This window comes from Pyxicephalus adspersus, chromosome 9, assembly GCF_032062135.1.
Source record: "Pyxicephalus adspersus chromosome 9, UCB_Pads_2.0, whole genome shotgun sequence".
In the NCBI taxonomy this organism is placed as follows: domain Eukaryota; kingdom Metazoa; phylum Chordata; class Amphibia; order Anura; family Pyxicephalidae; genus Pyxicephalus; species Pyxicephalus adspersus.
Genome location: NC_092866.1, coordinates 21,490,286 through 21,514,513, shown reverse-complemented (window position 1 = coordinate 21,514,513; position 24,228 = coordinate 21,490,286). Strand labels below are relative to the sequence as shown.

At 37.1% G+C, this 24,228-nt stretch overlaps 1 protein-coding gene across 1 annotated transcript in view; it reads left to right on the top strand.

Annotated features, from left to right (window-relative positions):
* The window catches only part of CHD9 (chromodomain helicase DNA binding protein 9), a 108,351-nt gene that overhangs the window by 56,424 nt on the left and 27,699 nt on the right, over positions 1-24,228 (top strand). Inside the window, 22 exon segments of the mRNA XM_072422748.1 lie at positions 5,416-5,562; positions 7,815-7,883; positions 7,966-8,021; positions 8,685-8,802; positions 9,583-9,669; positions 12,453-12,590; positions 13,038-13,159; positions 13,533-13,776; positions 14,234-14,410; positions 15,031-15,174; positions 15,353-15,634; positions 16,453-16,631; positions 18,906-19,101; positions 19,661-19,987; positions 20,147-20,257; positions 20,495-20,691; positions 20,837-21,036; positions 21,691-21,850; positions 22,462-22,551; positions 22,861-23,067; positions 23,783-23,840; positions 23,987-24,029. Of these exon segments, the coding sequence (XP_072278849.1) occupies positions 5,416-5,562; positions 7,815-7,883; positions 7,966-8,021; positions 8,685-8,802; positions 9,583-9,669; positions 12,453-12,590; positions 13,038-13,159; positions 13,533-13,776; positions 14,234-14,410; positions 15,031-15,174; positions 15,353-15,634; positions 16,453-16,631; positions 18,906-19,101; positions 19,661-19,987; positions 20,147-20,257; positions 20,495-20,691; positions 20,837-21,036; positions 21,691-21,850; positions 22,462-22,551; positions 22,861-23,067; positions 23,783-23,840; positions 23,987-24,029 (3,352 nt within the window).

Below are 24,228 nucleotides of genomic sequence, written 5' to 3'. Positions count from 1 at the left end.
TGCCTGTAGACAAATTGAACCCCATACTGGGTATTGTTTTGTAGGTTCATCAATGTTAGAACAGCCCCACATAAATTCTTAGGTCTATTCAACTGCTGCATCCATTACAAAGCAATTTGTTGGCACTCTGCTTCCCTCATGATCCCAGATCCTTCTCCAACTCAACGCCAAATCTAAATCTTGATTTAGCTTTAATATCAGTTTGGATAAGTATTGATGGAGTAGGCACATTTCTATGACACAATATCACCTCTTCTGTTTGTTCTCTTTTATTGTTTTTTTTTTCTGGTAATTTATTCTAAGTTCTAAGTGATCTGTTTTTCTTGGCTCAGTTATTGCAGTATTTTCCTAGTTAATAATATGAAATCCTTTAAATATACATTTTACCATAATAAAAAAAGCTGTGCAGGAGTAATGGTTGATCTGTTGATCATTGATTGCAAACAGTGACAATTGATATTTTTGGAAACTACATAGTATAAATCAAACCTAACATTCCCGCCTGCCCCAAATATTAGGCATAACCCTGACATTGTTTTTGGATCTTAATTTATATGTGCATTCCACTTACCCAACTAGATCTCTTGCATTTTTAGTATCCCTATCAGTCCTGATGGCCAATGTACAGACTAATACCTCTTCAATAGCTAAGGCTAAACCATAAACCTGGTGTCCCAGCTCTGTGGCCGGCTGCTTTGTGCTGCATTCAGAAAAGAATACATTCAGCTACTGCTAAAGTTTTTTCATTTATAGATTATTTAATGCTTCCATCAGCTTGTTTCCAACCTTTACCCCTTCTGGGTCGAGACAGATAATTTTTTCTTCTGCTTTGCTTCCCCTGCTTTATGTACCCTGGGCAGTCTCATTTTCCATACAATGTCATTGTCATGCTGGGGCTCCTTCTTTCCTCTCCTTCTCTTATGTCCTTTTTAAACAGCAGTTATACATGAATAATGGTCTAATTACTGAAGCCTGCCGGAACATCTTTGAACACGTGCAGTAGTCTATTATACCAGTCTAGTGTTAAATGAAACACAACCTTTGCTACTTTCTTTTGATTTATTGTACAACCGGCCTTTTGTTTTTTGTTTTTTAATATTTGGGTTAAATGGGTTCCAAGACTTGTGCATGTGGTTTAACAAGTTTAGTAGGAGTTGGATTTTTAAGAAGTAGTTCTATGTATCTCAAAGGAGACTTTGCAGGACATCACTGTATAATAGAAATCTGTGATGGTGTAGAACAAAGGTATCAGAGGCACATATTCAGTGAAATAAAATGTTATTTAAGTTCTTTAAGGTATATAACTGACCCTACCACAATCTAATGTACAAGAGGTAAGATGTGTGTCTGTTCTGTGATCACATTGGGGGTTACCTGAAGCCAGTAAAGTTTTGAGCTTGATGTGATTTCAAGATGTGTGGCCTGTGCCTCAATGTTGGACTATTAATATCTGTAGGGCACAAGTGGTTACTTAACTAATATTTGAAGCATATTTCTTTATTGCTTGCCTTGGTTTCCCGGAACAGAGCCAAGGTCTTCAAATCAAACGACCATGTTCATTAGCTTGTCTTGAAATATACTTTGGCTATATTCCCACAAATTAATACCTCCATTATATGGACCCCTTATTATATTTGGCTATAGATACACTTGTATAATTTAGGAGAATACTCCAGGTTTAAGATTACCTGTCAGAAACCCTCCAACATCCACCTCCCTTAAAAAGTACATTTCCTTAAATACCTAAGGATTGTGATAACACTGCAAAACGTCAAATCTAAGTTACGAGTGTGGGCTAAAAAAGTGGCAGACCGAATAAATCTTTTTAAAATGATTCTGCTTGGTTATGTGGGTCCTCTCTAAGACATCTTTTCACATTTACCATATATTAGGGACAGGAGAGCAATTATTCTTCTTTGAAGCTCCATGTTTTTCTTCATGATTACCAATATTAAAACTAGCCCTATTTATCTGGAAAGAGGTCAAACAAATGGTATTTTTTCAAGATTTGACTGATGTATTTTGCCTTTTCTGGACCAACTCTATACTTTCCCTGACACTGTTACCATATCAGATGTGTATCACAAGGGCGTTTTAGCCTACTTTGTACAAATGATGGAGAGATATTGCCAAGTGGTTCATTTTAGCATTTGAAATCTCTCCCTTTTTTTAAACTCTGAGCACGTCATCAACATTTTTGGGGGGCATAATTGCTTATGGCCTGTGAAGGAAGTCATTACTATAAGATCTATTTCCCAACATATCCAAATGAAAATTTGGTATTTAACCAAATTGTTCCATATAAGTGGGTTGTGTATGACAGAAGAATGTTTTCTTATAAACTATGGGATTTTTGCTGTAATTATCGTCTTTTTTACTATCTGCAATACTACAAGCTGTTGTGGTCCAGATAATCTGTCTGTGTAACAAAAGGCTTTACCCCAATGTTTTTCAGTAATGAAACTCAACATACAGTTAGGTCCATAAATATTTGGACAGAGACAACTTTTTTTCTAATTTTGGTTTTGTACATTGCCACAATTAATTTTAAATGAAACAACTCAGATGCAGTTGAACTGCAGACTTTCAGCCTTGATTCAGTGGGTTGAACAAAAAGATTGCATACAAATGTGAGGAACTAAAGCCTTTTTAACACAATCACTTCATTTCAGAGGCCCAAAAGTAATCGGACAAAATATAAGCTGAAAATAAAATGTTCATTTCTAATACTTGGTTGAAAACTCTTTGCTGGCAATGACAGCCTGTAGTCCTGAACTCATGGACATCACCAGATGCTGGGTTTCCTCCTTATTAATGTTCTGCCAGGCCTTTACTGCAGCGACTTTCAGTTGTTGTTTGTTTGTGGGCCTTTCTGTCCAAAGTTTAGTCTTCAACAAGTGAAATGCATGCTCAATTGGGTTCAGATCAGGTGACTGACTTGGCCATTCAAGAATATTCCACTTCTTTGCTATAATAAACTCCTGGGTTGCTTTGGCTGTATGTTTTGGGTCATTGTCCATCTGTATTATGAAACGCCTCCCAACAATGTGACTGCAGTTAGCTGGATTTGAGCAGACAGTATGTCTCTGAATTCTCAGAATTCATTCAGCTGCTTCTGTCCTGTGTCACATCATGGATAAACACTGGTGTCCCAGTGCCATGGCAGCCATGCACGCTCAAGCCATCACACTGGCCCCGCCATGTTTTACAGATGATGTGCTATGCTTTGGATCATGAACTGTTCCAAACCATGATCTTGGTTTCATCTGTCCAAAGAAAGTTTTTCCAGAACTTTGCTGGCTTTTTTAGATGTTTTTCAGGAAATGAATTCTGCAATCATCCACCACTGTTGTCTTCCGTGGACGTCCAGGTCTTTTGGCGTTGCTGAGTTCACCAGTCCTTTGTTTCTTTCTCATGATGTACCAAACTGTAGATTTTGCCACTCATAATATTGTAGCAATTTCTTGGATGGGTTTTTTCTGTTTTTGCAGCTTAAAGATGTCTTGTTTCACCTGCATGGAGAGCTCTCCCTAGGTTTCTTGATCCCTCATATAAAGCCTAATAAGAGAGATAAAAAACAAAAGTGTCTAGGTGGGTATATAGGGATTGAGACCAATAACATACTTCAAAATAACAAATGCTCAAAAATGGAACCCCATTATTTGATGCAAATCTATGCTTTTTTATTTTCATGCAAGATTTCACAAATCTGCTTAGGTATTAATGAGGTGTTTACAACAGTGTAGGCGTTCGGTACACAGGGTTGTGTTTATCAATTTGTAAAATGACTTCTCTCGGGGTTGATTTTGCAGCATGTGCAAGTTCTACTTCCATAGCAATGTTTTAAGTGTAGGAGCGATATTCTTGTGGTGTTTTGGTTTTATCATTTTATTTCAATTTATTTTATTTGATGGTGCATTAGGTTAGACAAGAACAGAATAGTGACTTTTTTTGGCTCTTTTTCTTTAGCAGTATAGTAATCATTACTATTACGTATTGGTTTCTCATTGGTAGAATTCCCCCCTACCAAAAAAAAAGGCACCCAGCACTAAATCATGAGTTTGAGGCATATACAAAAAAACAATCTGTGTCAGACAAAAATCCACAGATGGATCTTCAATGTTGTGCATTTTAAAAGGACAGTTATTTCAACTTTCTGGGTTTTTTTTTATACATTAGGTAATGGTTATAATATTACAATTTTAGGAAAAAACAGTGCAAAGATATATTGCACATCTTCATCCCCTAACCATAGACATTATTTTCCTTGTTTAAATAGCCTTGCTCTATTACATGGAGTATATAAACCTTCCTAAACACACATTAGCCTTGATTGATTAGGTTTCAAGTAACTCTCAATGTTATTGCTTGTCATATTTTAGCACTGTATAACGCACCTTTAATGTCTTTGCACCTTGATGAGTCCATGAGAGATGTTCATTAAAATCTAATAAAAGTTCACTGTAAGATTGGACGTAACTTTAAAAGTACCTGAAGGGCTATATAGTAGTATTATAACCTTAAGCTGCCCACATTCCAATAAATTAAATATTTTTTTAATTATTGTTTTTTCCGAGCAGAAGTATCAACACATTGAACCACATAAGATTGCAATAAAACTTTTTACTGCCAAGTAACCTTTCTTTTAACCAGTAGGCGCCCATGCTATTTAAAGTTAAATAGGTGGTTAGGATACTTTTATTGCTGACCTGCCACTAATTTTACTAATTGTTTATTGTTTCATATCATTGGACAGCTGAAATTTTGGCTGGGGATCAAGAGTCTTGTTGATTTGGCTCCTGACTCCATAATTACCATGCTTTGTACTTGTATTCCCTCCCTGTACTGTATTCCCTCCCTGTCAGTTGTACTGTGTGTAAATTATCTCTTTTCATCCCTCCCCTAATTTTTAACCCCTTAAGGGTACCGAAAGAAAGCCTTGATTATCCTGAAAAAACAAAATTGGTTTGAACAGACTTAAAAGTAAGCAAGGTTTTTATAGCCAATCACGCATCACAGAAAGATAAATATTTGTCAATCATTCTTTTATTAGAATCCCTATTGGGTTACTTTTGTCATCAGTTTTGCCATTGAAGAAATGTTCCTAATTCTTTATCAGTTTGGCAGGAATCAAGGTGAAATATCTATGGATGTCAGTATTGAGGTGACTATGTAGGAAAAACTTCCTACTACTTAAAACTACTTTCTTGGTGACACTGGTACAAGAATTGAGAGAAAATCTCCCAGTGGGGAAGAATGCCATCAAAATGTTTCTACGCTAACATTAGGAAAAGCATTTGTAATATATGGCTAGCTCTTGCACCATTTACTTTGTGCTTCAACAGCTAGAGAGAACCGTATTTTCTTTGAGTGTTCTGGAAATATTAAATTTTCAATTTTTTTTTCTTCATATAGAAGCGAAGATCAAACCGGCAGGTAAAGAGGAAGAAATATGCAGAAGAGGGGGAAGGGAAGAATTCTGAGGATGAACCAAAGGCCAACGTTAAAACCAAGAAGGGCTCAGCCCCTCTGCCTGCAGAGCAGCCTTTACAGCTGTTTGTGGTAAGTGGCTCCACTATGCATTACTTCCATCTATGCATATGATACATCTACATAGGATCTTCTATGGAGTTTAGGAAACCCCAAAAGCTTTTCAATTTACCAGTCTTATGGTGCATTCAATGCTATGCATTTAAGAATATGTGCATTATTCTTTTGGAGTGCCCCAAGTGAAATTTTCAAGAAAAATCCATTGTTGTAGTTAAGAAGCAATGCACTTCCACTGGTTTTTGTGTGTTTTTTTTATGCACCTTAAATATAATAAATTATTTGTATTTTACATTTAATACTATGTAAGATATATTTTTAGGAAAATTCCGCAGACTAAAAAGGTGAAAATGGGGGCCCCATTTAAAGAAATGTTAAATAACATCATTCATTTTACATGTTAAATCACATATCGCAGGCATATGCTGTCAGATCCCAGGCTTCTGCTCTGCAGATCCTATGTAGATACATCATGTGTTTGGCCTGTTGGAGCAGAGAATATCTGTATCAGGAAAACCCACATTAGCTAGCATAATACACGGTGCATTTCAGTGTGTTTTGCAGTGTGTAGTGGAGGAAATGCACATAGAAACAATGGGAGGGTGTCAAGGCTGGACTATTAAACAGCTGCCAAGTCACTGAAAACAAATACAGAAACATTTGATTACATTTAGTTTCAAGTGATTCTATTGTGAAACTGTATACTGCTTCTAAATAGAAGAGTTTTATTGTAACACTAAAATAACTTTTTATGATTTTATTGTTTTTTTTTTCATTGTTTCAGTGTTTGGTCACTATATTTCATGTGAAGGATTTTAAATGGTTCTCTAGTGGTCTTCTGTAAATAAGGGAACTTGATTGCAATTCCTGCTGGATGAAAGTGTAGTGTTTTGTTTTTTTCACCCTCTGACATGTAATAAAGTGGAGGGCAAATAAAAAATATTCTTTTCTGCGAGGTCCTTGCTCCCCCAACACAACATTTGTAAGCAGTTTGTCCCCCAAAAATAGAATTAAACACCTCAGATAGTTCCTGGTGCCATGAAAGATATCACTCTGCCTTTCAGAAAAAGCCAGGAACGAGAATGTACTCTTGCAATGAGCTGGAGTGCATTTTCATGAGATTTAATACTTTCAGTTTTGCCAGAAGATGCAGTGATACCACCTGTGACTTTCATTTGTCTTAGAAGAAGGGCTGCCCTTTAACCATTTGCTCAGTCAAGCAATGAGGTTGTGTTGCCGCTTCCTTGAACCTGTGAACAGTGTTCACAATTGAAACATGTAGTGTTTCACCCTCGCCTGTCCAGTGGCAATGACTGGGGGCTGAAGTTAAAGCAGAAAGTAAACCAAAACAAAAAATCACACTTACCATCAATACCGCAGATCAGTCTATCAGTCGCGAGATTTCCTCCATCAGGTCTCGTGTTGTCCCGCTATCTGTCTTCGGCCGCCGCAGAGGGAGCTCCAGGCACCGCCATCTTCTTCTTGCTTCTTCCCCGTGTTCTTCTTTGCGGCGTAAATTGTGAAAAAACTTGCGAATATTCAGACACTGGTACATTGAGAACCAGTGCAGAGGTGGGGTCTGATGAATAGCTGGCCAGGTGGCGGCTGCCGGGAGCCTCACTGGAACCACTGTTCCTACCATTGGTCTGAACAAGCCCTAAAGCACCTTTGTAGAGCCTGTAAGTTAGAATAGAGCTGCCATGGACATCCCCAATATCTTCCAGACATTTTAGTGGGTGTGATTGTGTTTTCAGAGCTGTTTCAACTTTTTTTTTATTTAATCTATGCCCCAGACCAGAGATTGTGTTGCTACTATACAATTGGATAGCTTAACAGGACGTATTGAAGAGGATTTAACATAGTGATTACATTTTTGGCAAAAAAGGCTTGTGCAGGTGCAAGACATAACATCTTCTAAAGGCCGCAGTTCCTTTTAAGACAGGTGTGCAGTCATTGTACAATACTGCTAAAGAATTAGGTAGTCCTAATTAGTGGTTTCCTTATGTACATTTCCTTTAAATCAACAAATAGATGCACAGAGTTGCTCTGTCAGCGCATTATCTGTACCCGGAAAGATGACCAATCTTTTATAATTATTATTCACAGAATAATTCCAGTTTCTAGAAATAGGCTGCATGGATAATAGGGCTTATTGAGCTGTATCTGTTGATTCTATATATGTTGAAAATAGAGAAATGCAAAAGTGTGAATATACAGCTTGCAAAAGATGTGACTGAATTAACACTGTGATAAAACATTACTTGCAGGAGAATCCAAGTGAAGAAGATGCAGCAATTGTGGATAAAATTTTATCATCTAGGACAGTGAAGAAAGAGGCAAGTGATTTTATTGGTCCGTCTATTAAATTTGGGCAGGTTGTAAGCACAGTACATATCACTCACTTCACTTTAATTTCAGACTCCATCAGGAATGTTGGTTGACGTGGAGGAGTTTTATGTCAAGTACAAAAATTAGTAAGTAAAATACTTAAATTGTTTTCATTTTATTCTGAGCTTTTGACATAAGTCCCAACTCAAGCCTGATCATTTTATTTTTGGATTAGGGGGAAGGGTAGAGCCTCTGTCCTCTTTTATTGATTTCTCCCCTACCCAGGTACCCAGGAGATTTCCCCCAAAAAGTAATGGTTAATTTGCAATGGGAACACAGTACTAAACCTTTGATTTGACTAGGCAGTGGTGCACTTTTTTGTATTATTGTCTATATGGTGCCACTTTTGAGTCACGCACCAATACCCTTAGCAGAATATGAAGGGAAATCTTCCAACAGGACACTTGTTCAGATGACAACTAAGAGGTAAAATCCCCTTCGTCCTGGATACATTTTCTTTCACAAATACATTTTTGGGAAATCTCCAACAGGACACAGACAATTACAAATGTATAGGTTTTAACACTTACCTACTTCATGCAAATATAAAAACATTGTTGGCTATACATACTTTTTAATTACCCACTAAAATAAAACCATGAGCCATGCAACACGCAGCCATGTGTTTGTGTTATTCTGCACTTTGTGTAAATGATTTGTTATAATAATAATGTAATATTTTAGCTCAATCATTTATCTTCATTCCATGTGTTGATGTGCACCACTAAAATCTATTTCCTTTGCTTCAGTTCTTACTTGCACTGTGAATGGGCCACCGAGCAGCAGCTCCTGAAGGATAAAAGAATTCAGCAGAAGATAAAACGCTTTAAGATCCGACAGGCACAACGAGCACACTTTTTTGCTGATGTAAGCGAAGGATTTTCCATTTCTGCAGTATGTGTGAGAAGGAGTCAAATACCACAACGAATGTTGTACTGGAGAGATGTTATCCGTATATATGATTTATTGTGTTTTATGGAGGAGTTCCTACCGTAACAATACATTCTTTATTTCATGTCCCATTGCCATGATAGGAAGTAAGCATAAACCTGACCAACAAAGGCAGAGTCAGCAATAAAGCACTAAGTGAGATTCTATCCACTCCACTCTCTTGGTTGGAATTCCAATTTTTGACACTGTTGTTCAGTGCTGGTGTTTTAAGCTTCTGGGCAGGCAAACAGATAAAAAGTTTATGGAAGCATATTGGCTACATGCTTTTAAAAAAAAAAAAAAGGTACACGGGGTTCTGGTATACTTTAGGGGGTTGTGATTGACTGGTTGCCATTTATGGGGTCTATTTATAAAGCCGTAAATAAGTCACATTAGTTGATTTTCAGATAAAATGTCAGATTCACCAATAAATAGGTCTTCTTTATTTGTATGTCTGATGCATGGAAACATTTAAAATGTAGGCTTAGGACAATGTTCACCAGGTGGTGTGGAGTGACATTTTTGTGTTTTGAATTGATGGTGAAAACTGACTAACCAATTAACAAATGGACTTTCTCTCATACAAGCAGCTTCTTGACATGAAGCAGAAAAAAATCTGAAAAAAATAGTTATTGAGGTTGTATGATTGGGTAGCATTATTCAGGTAGATTCATTGGTGCCCCTATTTTTACTAATTCTTTTATTCGGGTTCTACAGATGGAAGAAGAACTGTTTAACCCAGATTATGTAGAAGTTGATCGTGTGCTAGAAGTTTCTTTCTGTGAAGATAAAGATACTGGAGAGGTAATTATAAGATATTCTGTATATTAATGGTGTCTTACCATTTGCTCAGAGATTATATAATTATCTTGGCTGTCTGTGTTGTTCTTGCAGATAATATATGCTATTATAGAAGAACGCTAACAAAGGTTCAGAGCATTATCAAGGTGCACTTTGTTAGACCCATTGCAAACCTTGTGTACCAAACACCCCTGACCCACAGCAGTTTGGCTATTTACTGCTAAATTGTAAAATTTTGTTAGGATAATCAGAGGATTTGATGCAATGCAAAGTGTTCACAGCTTCTTTAAAGCAGAACTAGACCTGGCCTATACTCGCCTGTTCTTATTCCGTTGCGTGCGCCACCATCTTCCCCCCTCTTTTTATCCTCCTCTTGATCTTAAGCCGTCTTGATTGTCCGTTATGACGTAACTCCCACACAGGTGCATGAAAGTTCAGTCCCGGCAAATGCAAGGGAAGCTGGGATTGGCTGGTATCCCTTGCAAGCATTGCTGAGCTGCACATGCAAATAGACAGCTGGGCAGCAATCAGATGGGTAAGAATGGTTGTTGCAGGGACATTCCAATTTTCAAAGTGGGACTTTAGTTCCTCTTCAAAACATAAGATTGTATCTACTAATTTCAACCTGCAAGACATCATTCTAATTACTCCGCACTTGAGTAACTGAACAAACCTAAAACCTCACCACAATCTGGAATGTAACATTAACAGTCCCCGGGTTACATACGAGATAGGGACTGTAGGTTTGTTCTTATGTTGAATTTGTATGTAAGTCTAAATGGGTACATTATTTTAATAAATGTAATTAGGGCAGATGTTTGTCTTAACATAACATATTATCTCAACATATTAGGCAGTGTTGTGTCAATGACTCTCGCTGTGAGCTAATCAGAAAGCAAAAAAAAAAAAAAAACTTAATGGAGCCTAGACATTTATATGATATGCAAAAAGAAACAACTGCAGAGTTTGTCTTGGTCATTAAAAATTTACAAGAAATTGCAGAAGTGCTCAGTCTCAGCTGTATTTAGCAAAAGACTTCTTCTGCAAGTCATGCAAACTGTCCCCTTCCCCCATCAAGCCACTGCCCTGCACACTAGGGAGCAAGAAAACCACGTTGGTATCTAGGAGTCGTCCGTATGTCAGATGTTCCTAACCTGGGGATTACCTGTACTCGTAGACTGAGGTATCCCACATCAGTTCCACATTGGAGATTGGAGTCCATGTAAACACTCTCATCTCCTGCATTTAACTACTGCTGCAGTGTCCACAGACACATACCTTTCTCCATTAGATATTTGTTTATCTTCCTATATCTGCATCTAATTTTTATGTAGACTGATGGATCTAGGTGTTACGGAATGGATTCTTAGGAATAAACATGGGTGTGCAATATTAGACAGGGAACATGAGGGCTTTAGTGGTGTTCAGTATAAATGATGCATTTGTACTCCTTTGTGCATCAGTCTCTAAAAATAGCCAATATTCTGGGTTCTTTTATTAAATATTAGTCTCGTTTTTAGACAATCTGCACAGTCTGCAGTCTTGGGGTGCTATGATAACATTCTGTATAATCAGCCCTATGCATTGTACCTTTCTTTACCACCACAGTGCTCTCTAGTGGTGCCTGGGAGTAGCTGTAGTATGTAAACTCTAAAGCAGGGGTGTAAAACTCAAATACACAGAAGGCTGAAATTAAAAACAGACCAAGTCGCGTGCCATACTTGAAATTTATTAAAAAAAAAATCTCAATAAGAAGAAACAAGAACACATGAGAAGAGCATGCAGTAATATGCGGTGGATTAATCTAAATTATTTAGATCAATCCACTGCATATTACTGCATGCTCTATGATAATTCCTAATAATAATCTGATAATTCCTGATTATTGAGTCTACCTGTCAGTATAAACTCTGCGGGGTCCACGCATAGGCTGTTGTTCAATTGACACGAGTGATGCCACTTCTACAATTCCCGGCATCACCTGCGTCTATACCATGCGGGGCCACGCATAGGCAGAGAGGCCGCTGGTGTAGAGACGCGAGTGATACCAGGAATTGTATTACCAGCATTGTAATTGGGTCTATAGAACAGCAGCTTAATATGAATTGCAAATGGCCCGCCACTACTGCAATCCTTAGTAATAGCGGGCCAGCTGCTAATCATATTAAAAATTCTTTGGGGGCCAAAAAAAAGGACAAGCCGGGCCAGAGTTTGACTCCCCTGCTCTAAAGCCACACAGCTTGACACAGGGCCTGTCTTCCTGTAGTCTGCTGCAGAAAAAGTTTTGTAATTTTTTAGTGTTAAATGACAAGTAAAAATGGATAATTTAACTGTATACAGACACTAGATCACCATGAATGATCTTGGGTATGAATCTGGAATTTGTACAGCTTTCCCCTGACAATGTTGGTGATTCCCTGGATTGGATTACTGAACAACCAACCCTAATGACTTTTTAGACTTTTCTCTCCAGCTCATCCTCTTCCCTCCTCTCTCCATAGGAGTCGGGATTCTCAGCAGTAGCCAAGCGACCTGTTTGTATAGCAAACATTCTATCCTACTGTCACCCAAAACAAATACTAACAATCTTTTTGGGCAACAATTATTAGGCGTCTGTTCAGGGCTTTACTGTACCTACCCTGCACTCTATTCTTCGATGCAGCTCAAGAGCAATTAGTTTCTCTTATTGGAAACATAGGAACCTATTGTTAACTTTTTTCCTACTGACTGCAACAGTTTTAAAGATTTTATTATTGATTTGATTCTTTTCTCTTTTTACCTTTTAGCCTGTTATTTATTATTTAGTGAAGTGGTGTTCCCTTCCATACGAAGATAGCACATGGGAACTGAAGGAAGATGTAGACCAGTCTAAAATAGAGGAGTTTGAACAACTACAAGCTCTTAGGCCTGACACTAGGAAAGTGGTAAGGGTTTTCAGGAGTTACATTGATGTCTGATGTATTTAGATCTTAATTGTATTCCATTTCAATTTTAATGTCATGTTTTTTTAGGAAAATATATATTTAAAAAAAATGTTTTACAAAACATCCCTGCCACCATCCATTGTATATTTCCAATTTACAACTCTATTATAATGCTATAGGTTAGGAGCAATTCTTTCACCACCTATTTACTAATGTCTTAATCTTTTTATACCTCATTATTTTTTCCCTACAGTAAAATATAATTTCCATTATTATCCTTTAGTCACTTTCATCTGACCCCTAACGTCTTGTGCCATTCTAGTTCTCTATTAGTTGTGTTCATTGTCCATTGATAGAGTTCAACTGGGGGCTGTCATACTTTCAGCCGGTTTGTTTTTGTGTTCTTTAAATAGAATTTCTTACACTTTCCACTTTTTAATTTGCAAGGATCGACCACCTTCTAATTCCTGGAAGAAGATCAACCAGTCACGAGAGTATAAAACTGGGAATCAGCTCAGAGAATACCAACTGGAAGGACTTAACTGGCTGCTTTTTAACTGGTATAACAGGTGAGTTTAGCATTGCCCGTGAATATTATAATACCACACACATAAATAATACAGCTAACTATATCTGGAAGCTTTCTGTAGCCTCATTACATCTGTATAAAGCATCTCTCTATTTCATAACACACCAGGTCTCCTAACATGCGTTAAAGATATGCAATGGCATGTGGTATATACATCAATAGTAGCCAATCAGGACGTTTGTGTGTGTATGCCAACCTCTGATTCTGATTGGCTGTCAATTGGAGACCAGGCAGTAGAGTTGTGTAGAGTTTAGTCATTTGAAGATAGTGGTGTTATTTGTAATCCTTCAAATCCGTGCAAATCATATCATTTGATGTGATTTTTTTTTTTTTTTTTTTTTCCCTCTCTACAGACGGAACTGCATTCTCGCAGATGAGATGGGTTTGGGTAAAACTATCCAAAGTATAACATTCCTGCATGAAATCTTTCTGACGGGCATCCATGGTCCTTTTCTCATCATAGCTCCTCTCTCCACCATCACTAACTGGGAACGAGAATTTCGCACATGGACGGAGCTTAACGTAGTTGTGTATCATGGAAGCATGATCAGCCGGCAAATGATCCAACAATATGAAATGTACTTCCGGGACTCCCAAGTATGTCTTACTTAAAAGTGACAGCAATTAAATTACCTATATTTTACTGGAAATATTGGATAAAATAGGGGGTATGCCAACACCAACCAGTCAGAACCCCCATCGAAAACTAAAGCAAGTTAACTCGAAACTTTATTTTTTCGGCTGGGTTGGCTAAGTAATGGTTTAACATATTTCCAACGTGCTTCTTATATCCCTTTGTCCTTTGATGGACAGATTATGCTCCTAATTTTCAAGGTCCCAAGCATTCCTTACCTTGTATAAGTGAAATTGTCACTTGGTTTCCTAAAAGATATGAAAAGCCAGAGTATTAGCTTCTATTCCTTAAAGAAAGGTGTTGTTTCTGTGGACAAACCCCCGCCTTCTGCATATCTTAGTTGTGCTTTGATTGATGGAAGTGATTGGAACCCATTTACATAACAAGAGTGCAATAATAACGTCCTATACTGTTTTTTAGGGTCGTGTTATCCGAGGGACATACAGATTCCATGCTATAATCACGACGTTTGAGATGATATTGGGTGGCTGCCCAGAACTCAATGCTATTGAATGGAGATGTGTTATAATTGATGAGGCACACAGGCTAAAGAACAAGAACTGCAAGTTGCTGGAGGGGCTGAAACTCATGAGTCTGGTGAGTAAATTCATTGGGGTTCACATTTTTTTGTGCAAGCTTGTCTTTTCTTGTCCTGTTATGGGAAAATATGATGATAATGATTTTTCTGGTCTTTTTCAATTTCACTGTTAGAGCATTTTTCTATTTTGGACGCATGTAAAACGCACGATTTGGACCTCAAGATTACCCCACCTCTAAAAAAAAGAAGAATTTTTATACTTTCTGAAACAGACATCCTCAAGAATTAAAATATGTAATTTATTATGTACACTGTGAAAATCTTATAGTGTGCAGGGATTTAGAGTAATTTCAGTTAACAAGATAACTAAAGTTATTGGTGCCCACATGTGTACTATATTTAGTCTTTAGTTACTACTCCCACGTGGTGCTCAGAATACTGACATTTTCAGAAATAGTTTATTTGCAATGTGAAATATTGTAGAACCTGACATTTCTGTCAGTAAAAAAAAAATGACAAAAATTAGGATTAGGATCCAAGTCCAGCTTTTAGAACATTTAGACCAAATTTAAAACATTATTTATATGAATTGCAGCTAGCTAGATTTTTTGTTTTTTACATCTACCCTTACAGCACGTTCTAGGTCCAATTTTGTTAACCTTGTGACTTTTATCTATAGGAACACAAGGTGCTTCTAACAGGAACCCCACTACAAAACACAGTTGAAGAACTCTTTAGCTTGCTGCATTTCTTGGAGCCTCTTCGCTTTCCCTCTGAGTCTACCTTCATGCAAGAGTTTGGAGATCTCAAAACTGAAGAGCAGGTACCTTGTGTTAGCCTAAATTTACCTGATATGTTATTTTGCCTACATTTGCATGTATGATCTTGGTAAAAATGGAGTAAAAATGTAACTGCACAGTATACTATTGTAATTATATCTGCCCTGGGAGGGTTTGCCATGTATTTGATGCAGCAGAGGTCATTATTATTATTTTTTTTAGGTTCAAAAACTTCAAGCTATTCTTAAACCAATGATGCTTAGACGGCTTAAGGAAGACGTGGAGAAAAAACTGGCCCCCAAAGAGGAAACCATTATAGAGGTCGAACTGACTAACATCCAAAAGAAATATTATAGGGCCATTTTAGAGAAAAACTTTGCCTTCTTGTCTAAAGGAGCCGGGCAAGCAAATGTTCCCAATTTAGTAAACACCATGATGGAACTGCGTAAATGCTGTAACCATCCATATCTCATCAAAGGTAAGCTTCCATTGACTCCCTTCACTGTGCAAAGAAAGAGAGACAGAGAAATCTGTTCAGAATAGGAAATTTGTGCGAATCTAACTCCTAAATATTTAGTCATTAAAATATGGCAGTCTTGTTGCCTGTGCTTGTATTTATTATTTTATGCCAGTGTCATGTTGTCAGACTCCTATTAAAGTTCACTACTCTTTGCCTTAACTTAAGACTGACAGCCTCTAAAACATGTCAATATGATTTGTTACCCCTGCTCAAATAAGTCCACTTTCCAGCAGTGTGGCGTGTAATCTCCTGCTGTCTGCAGATGGCTACTTATTCAGGACCGATCTTTGTACCAACAATGCCATGTAATGCTATCCAGGAGCAGCCTGTTCAGAGCAGAGATAGATGTAAGCACAATGCCAGGAAACCGCAGACCACTCTGTGTGAAACTGCATCTGTAATCAGCAATGTTAGCCGTCATAATATTGCTCCGTTTTAGAGTCTTTAAGGACTGGTAGAATTTGGTAGCCAGAGTGAGAGGGAAGTTACTCTTAAAGTGAGAAATGCTTCTGATGAGAACTGTTATAAGACAAAGAAAGTGCACTGGTGGAGACATTGTTACAGGGAGTTGTAGGGTCGAACTCCTATATACAATCAATTTAGATTCATTGAAGTTAGGACTGATAACTAGTGATGGCTTGTTATCATAGGAAATATGAAAAAAATCAAAAGATAATTGCAAATGTTTCTTTAATGGTATATCCTTTCCTATCTAATACAAATATAGCCTTGCCTTTTAACTTGATTGACTTCCACCTAATGATTCTATAATCAATCCACAACAGTATATATATATATAAAGGAAACGCACAACCCTATGGCTCCAGATTTCTACCTCCAGGCTATGATTCAATCTGCGGGAAAGCTGGTCCTTATCGATAAATTATTGCCCAAAATGAAGGCAGGAGGCCACAAGGTGCTCATCTTTTCACAGATGGTTCGTTGCCTGGACATTCTAGAGGATTATCTCATGCACAAAAGGTAAGAACGTGCATAGCTAATTCCAGAAACACTGATGTTATCTATTTCCTGTACAATGAAGTTAAAAAAAGACCAACACCCCATTAATTTATTAGCATTCCTTTTATATCTCTTGAACATTGTTTTGAATGTCAGCAGTGATAGGTGCATTTTGTGCCTTAGGTTTATACTTGAGTCTGTGTAGTTTTCCTGTTTTTTTTCATGTAGAAGTAGGTACATCTGATCATATTGGATCAGTTTATTTTCAAGTATATTTGGTGAATTTTGGAAAAATCACATTAGCAGTTTGTAGGCAGTCCCTTGCCTTTATTCTCTCTCCAATAACAAGGTGAACACTTAATGTGGTGTGCTTTGTTAAGAATATGAAACGGTCTAGAATAAACTAATGAAAACTATTTATATAGAAGGCTGAATGTGCATAAAAATGCTCACCAGGAGGTCTGATTTAAAAATCAAATCTGCTGTGGTCACTGCTGCCGATTTTTCTTTTTATCTGATTAAATCCATCTCAGCATGGGCAGGTCACTCAGTCACATAAACTATAGCTTTATACTATTCAAGATGCACATTATAAAAGGATCATTCTTTTATGGATAAAATGAACAGTTACTGGGGGATTTTATAATGGAGTGAGTGTAAGTACGTCTGATGCCCAGAAGTGCCTGTTATCTCTCCAGATTTATACCTAAATGGCCCAATTATTGCAAACGATGCCTGAAAATGCAGCTTTGCTTGTAAATATTAGGCTGTGAATGGCTCGCCTAAGCTACATAAGAGAAGGTAGCTTGGGGAAAGAAAACTGATGTTTGTTGTTTGACGGGTGCTTGATAGAAAACTGGTGAACCTCTCATTATACAAAAGGCATAGCATGGCTAAAGGCCCAGAAACTGGGGATTAGGATTTGCTGGATGTTTTATGTTGTGGTTGATTAAATCCAATAGACTCATGGGCTTGTCTAATAGAACATGTCACTGGTATATGATCATAACACTTTACAGTTTATGCCTCCCATGTTGTGATCTCTATGAGTGTGAGCTTTGAGGAGTATGGTATGCACCTGTAATTAAATGTTTAATCATTTGGTTATATGATAGTTGTCATTTTGTCATGATATTATTTCTCATTTGATTGAATTTATGCAAATATATATGCATCATTTAAAAGCTGTATGTTTATTTAAGTGTATCTAATTCCAAAAATAAAAATGTCATATATTGCAGCCTACTAGTATTTGGATATGGTGGCTGCAATTGCAGTAACACACTTCCAGTCCTAAGATGACATTTGCTCACTGTATCAGAACATCACACTGGATATACCTACATAAGTCTGCCCCTCTGTTCTCTATAAAGAATAGAAAGTGGTGGCGTTCTGCAGCCCCTACAGATGGGTAATAAGTTGGAACAGGCAGAGAGCACAAAAGGGTTTCGGAAGAAATATTTTTTTTTTGCAAGTTCAACGGGAATTTTTTCACTTGTTGAATAGAAATTGTGAATAACAAAAGTGGATAAATAGTGCAATGTAAAGATCTCTTGAGATGTGTTGATAAAATGTATTTGTTCAATTGTGAATGTGATTAGGTATACAGTTGCCCATATATTTGCTATACCTGTCTGCTAAATCTGTGGTTTAAAAAATATACCACTGAAAAGATGCATTGAACTAAAAAGTAAATATTCCCAAATCATAAAACATTTGCAGTGTGTAAGCAAAAAAGTTCCCCCATGTTTGAATCAAATAAGCATGTTTAGGTAGTGAGAACAGAAAGTTCTTTCAGTATAGTTAGTTATGAGTGAATATAGCTGCCTGAAAAATGTACAGAAAAACTTAAAAGTTTAGAAGTATTAACACACACTAATATGTATTTAGATTGAATGGATCTTATTTTTTTTACATTTATCTATTACTTAGTCAGAAGTAAATAAGCTGCACATAAACACTCCTATAACACCATTTTTGTCATTGATATGCTGTTAACACAAAATGAGGTTGGAGAGGTACTATCTTTAGGCCCCCTAAACCTTAAAAAGGAAAGAAAGAATTGTTGGCTGATTTCACACAGAGCCTCACTTTATCGCTAACAAAGACACAAAGGAATGAAAGCTCAGCCCCTGACCTTCTCGTGTTTTCCTTTGGGATTGACTACAGGCTGATAAAGTCACCCTCGTGTACCGATAGCAATCTGTAGTCATCACAGGTGCTTTTATGCTTCTATACTTACTGTTCTGCCTTTAACAGTTAATCATTCGACTCCTTATCTTCCATTCTCCGCAGGTATCTGTACGAACGCATAGATGGGCGAGTCCGAGGAAACCTCCGGCAAGCTGCTATCGATCGCTTCAGTAAGCCGGATTCAGACCGCTTTGTGTTCTTGCTTTGCACCAGGGCAGGTGGTTTGGGAATTAACTTGACTGCTGCTGACACCTGTATAATATTTGACTCTGATTGGAACCCACAGAACGACCTTCAGGTGAGTAGAAATTTAGGCACCAGTGACTTTGTAGAAACCACAAATTTTTTGTAACTAGGAAACCATGTCACTTTATTGTCTTTGCTAAATACATTTCTAGAGGTTAAGTAGAGAAGTGGTAGAAATACCCATTGGAAGCTTCAAGTGGAACTCCCTGTAGAGATAAAATACACTTTTTTTATTCATTCATAAATCATTAGATTTGAACTTGGATAAATTAGTAAAACTACTAGGACCCTTAGTGAGCCAAACTTGGTCAACTATTTTCTATGTTGCTGCTCTTGATAAAGTGTGGAATATTACGGAGGACCTCTTCAGTGTGTCGTTTTACATCTGCGGTGGGCTATATTCCAATTCTGTAACAAGTCTGCAAGGCGTTCCAGCAACTGTCAGAGTGCCTGGGTCAGAAGAACATGTCAACAGAATGTCAAATCCTTTAGCATGTTAAGCAGTTGCCTGGAGATCAACTTTAAGCTAAAACTTACTTTACTTTCTGCTTTTTATTTAAAAAATGTTGTAGAGCTATTAATAATCTTTGTTTCCCTTTCTGTTTTCACAGGCACAAGCCAGATGTCATAGGATTGGTCAGAACAAAGCTGTGAAGGTTTATAGACTAATAACAAGAAATTCCTATGAGCGGGAGATGTTTGACCGAGCCAGCCTCAAGTTGGGTTTAGACAAAGCTGTGCTACAGAGTATGAGTGGAAGAGAAAACAGTGTTGGTGGAGTAAGTTCTTTTCACTCAAGTCCTGTTTATTCCCTAAAATTGAGTTTTCATATACGCAGTGCATTTGGGGACACATTAGTCTTGCAGGGTATACTGTTTTAAGAGGGTTGGATAAGCTGTCTTACTTTGGGCTATACTCATTTATGCAGTCTTACCCTGGTTGATCAACAATTAGTAGATCCAGGAGACAAATCTATGAAAAACATTTATTTTGCCGATTTTTCACGGCAGTTGCAAATCTCACTTGCCAGATTATGTTTGCATATGGGGCAGCAAAGCAAATGATGTTTGGACCAGATCATTTTTTTTTAAATCTAGGCAAGCTTTGTGGCTTCCGGCAATAGAACTGACATCTCATTGGATGATCCGAACTTCTGGCAAAAGTGGGCAAAAAAGGCTGAAATTGACATCGACTCAGTTAGTGGCCGGGTAAGAACATCCTGATAAGGTTCATCACAAAGCTCATACAAAGCTTTTCACTGTGTTTAAGAATAATTATAAAACTACTAATGAAAATCAAGATATAGGGCTTTGGTTCTTCATTTGCAAATAGTACATTCATTGGACTGAGATTTTGATTAACATGGAAACCAGTCATGTAAAAAAAAACACTACTAATCGACTATATAAATGATTTTGCTAATTTTTTTAACATTGTTCTTACAGAATAGTTTGGTTATAGACACTCCCAGAATCCGCAAACAGACCCGACCTTTTAGTGCCACAAAGGAGGAACTGGAAGAGCTCTCTGAAGGAGAAAGCGAAGGAGATGACAAGCCAAAACTACGAAGACCATATGATCGATCCAATGGCTATGGGAGGACTGAGTGCTTCCGTGTGGAGAAAAATCTTTTGGTATATGGGTAAGATTGTCAAAGTATAAACTTTGCAAACATTCTAAAAAGCTAGTAGTCCCAAGAAAACAGTTCACCACACATTGGGTGTAACATGTAGAACATAAGGATACGGATATGAGAATGTATGTGAACCTATAAATGATCTTTCTAGGTGGGGAAGATGGAGAGACATTTTGTCACATGGCCGTTTCAAAAGGCAGCTAAATGAGCAAGATGTTGAAATAATCTGTCGAGCATTGCTGGCATACTGCCTAGTGCACTACAGGGGAGATGAGAAAATCAAGAGTTTTATCTGGGATCTCATCACTCCAACAGAAGATGGACGGACACGAGAGTTGCAGAACCATCTTGGTATGTGCTTTTGTCTCAAAGTTAAAGTGCCCCTACTAATTTTGTTTAACAAATTAGGAACACACACAAATCAACAAATGTGTAAGAGCTTTGCAGACACAGGGTTTTGCCTTTACTATTCCTCCTATTGAATCCTGGAACACATGCATTCCAGGTTTGCTGGATCACCCAACTTCACTGATGAAAGTGTATCCTCTCCGGCCTTTGGAGAACTTTAATAAACCAGGCCCTTTGAGTCTGTACCTTCATGTAAAGTAGCCACAACTGTATTTTCAAGACCATTGTTATAAGTATGCAAACACAGTGCACTAATCATAAACGGACACCCTTCCTTTGAAAGTGTTTTTACAGTGTGGTTGATTCCTGAATTCGTTCCTAATTACCTAATTTGTAATACATTGATTTTTTAATGATTGCAAATTCTAGGAATGCAGACAGATAAAATTGCCCATTAACAGAAAGCTAAATTTGTCTCTGTAATTTAATCCTGCGCGTTACAAAGTTAAGTAGCACATATTAGGATTTCTATTTTCCTCTAGTACAAAATAATGTTTGTTATCAGACATTGGTTTTGTGTAATTAGTCTTTTGGTGGAGGTTTATGTTATTCACTTTGAAAACTTTTTTTTCTTACAATCTCATCTCTAAATTGCAGGCTTGTCTGCTCCAGTGCCACGGGGAAGAAAAGGGAAGAAGGTAAAATCACAGACTAGCACCTTCGACATCCATAAGGCTGATTGGTTGCGGAAAAACAACCCAGAACACCTTCTGCAGGATGATGGGTACAAAAAGCACTTAAAGCATCACTGCAACAAGTAAGTCCGAGACCCAGGGTAAAATGTTATACGGTAAAGAGTTTGCAGTGCAGAATACAGTTTGATGCCCCACACCTGTAGTTAAAAGTTTTTAAATAAGTCTTTTAAGTCCACTGTTTGATCCACAGTTGTTGGTGACATTGCAGAGCTGGTAAACTAAAGAGAAAGTACCACCCAACCTTTATGACTATGAGCCTGTGCTAAAGAGTGCCTCAGAAAAGTCCCTAATTCAAAGGAATGAACCACCTCTGCCAAATCAGAAATTTAAAGTGTAGAGAAGGAAATAGATCTGCAGCAGCATGATCAATCCAAGATGCTGGTTTTCATATTGAGGAGAGATGTTTTTGTTTCTACATTTACATTATAATTTCAGGTTGCAGGGGAGAGAATAATATTTTTGTATTTTCCATTTACAAAGTGTCCAGTCCTTCCTAAAATGATAACTTTTGTTTATGTCTAACAAACACATGAGAACTTAATATTATTTATGCACGTTAAAAATAAATAAATAAATACATCACATCGCCTATAAAAGCCTGTCTATTGCTATCCTCCCTTGATTATATTTATGTATGTTATCATAACTCTGCAATATGCCTTTTTCTTTACAGGGTTTTACTTAGAGTCAGAATGCTGTATTATCTCAAACAAGAAGTGATTGGTTCTCACAGCAAGCATGTTCTGGAGGGAATGGATGTCAGGTAACTATAAAATAATACTTTAATATATTCTATAATGTATATTAAAATCTTTGTTCTTAGTTGTGAATTCATTGAATAGGGATTTCATTGAAATTTTTATGGTAGCCTATCTAGCCTATCTTCTGTTTAATCATTTCATTTTTAACCTGTACATAGTTCCTTATAGGCCAAATCAATGCTTACATTCTAAATTACTGATAAAAAATATACATATAGATTTATAAGAAGTGCCATTTATATGTTATAAATTAGACTACATATTTTTTTCCTTGAATATATGTATAATTGATGCTGGGTTTCAAGTATTAGTGAGCTAAGCATCTTCCACCCTCACCTAGTAGTAATAATAAGATAAGATATAATATCCATTTTCTTTTCTTAACTTTTTGTGTGAACAGGTTATGAAAAATACAACACTATTCGGGCAGACCCAGCACTCTGCTTCTTGGAAAGGGCTGGAAAGCCGGATGAAAAGGCTGTTGCAGCAGAACAGCGAGCCAATGATTTCATGGATGGGTAAGTGGGAATATACAACATCTGGAGGTCTATAAAAAAAAATATCGGATAGTTATTCATTCAATGAAAGTACTTGCTTATTCGTTGTATGCAAATTGAGTTAAAGGAAGGTGCTTAAAAGGAAAACAAGCAAACAAAAAGTAGAGATGGGTAAATGTAAGGCGTTGTACTTAAAGAGTTATGTAGAGAAGTAGTGTGCTGCATAGTGTTAATTTTGTGTAAATGCACATGTAATGTGATGTGATTTTACAATTACGTGTTATGAGTGACAAAAACTGCCAGTACAGGTAACTGCCAGTACAGGTAACTGCCACTTGGTAAATATGTCTAATACAGAAAATGGTATTGGTGCTGTAGAAATTCAGAACAGAAAAAAAAATGTTATTTGTGTTGTAATTGCATCATTTTTATAGTAGACAGCTGATAAATGATCCCCAAAGCATTAACACAGTATAGTCCACTTAATATAGTTACCCATCTCTACTTTACATCTTTAATACATTACAGTGCATTTACCCATCTCTAGTTTTTTTTTTTTTTTTTCAAACCTTACAGAAATTTCATCCATCAGAATTTACAGACAACAAATTATTTTTAGTTGAACTAATCGCTATCCAAATTCTATCTAAATTAACTCAATGGACCTGCTAGTCAGAAAAGTTTTACTGGTATTGGAATCGAGTAATAGTAAACACTCTCACTTTTTTTTTAACAGTGATGTTGAAGATCCAGAGTACAAACCAGCTCCTGCTTTATTTAAAGATGACATGGAGGTAACATTAGGCTATTACACTTGTTTTTTTGCAGCACTGATTTTAGCATATCTATAAAAATAAACTGTAGCTCTGGCCCATAGCAGCCAAAAGGACGTCTCCTTTACAATATGCTAAATCTGCTTTCATTTTTTACCTTTCTATAGGATGATGCTTCATCTCCTGGTGATCTTGTTATAGCAGATGGAGGTAAGTTATTATAAGCCTTTTATATTTAACATTTATTTACTGAGTAATATCTTATTTTATTTTAAACTTAATGGTAATTCATGCCAGATTCACAATATAGCACCCCAGTTTAGCCCCTTCTCTTTGTTTCTCTATACTGTATTGTTTAGTGGGATGCGCAGTTTAGAATATGATGCTAAAGATTATAAATTTTTGGAGT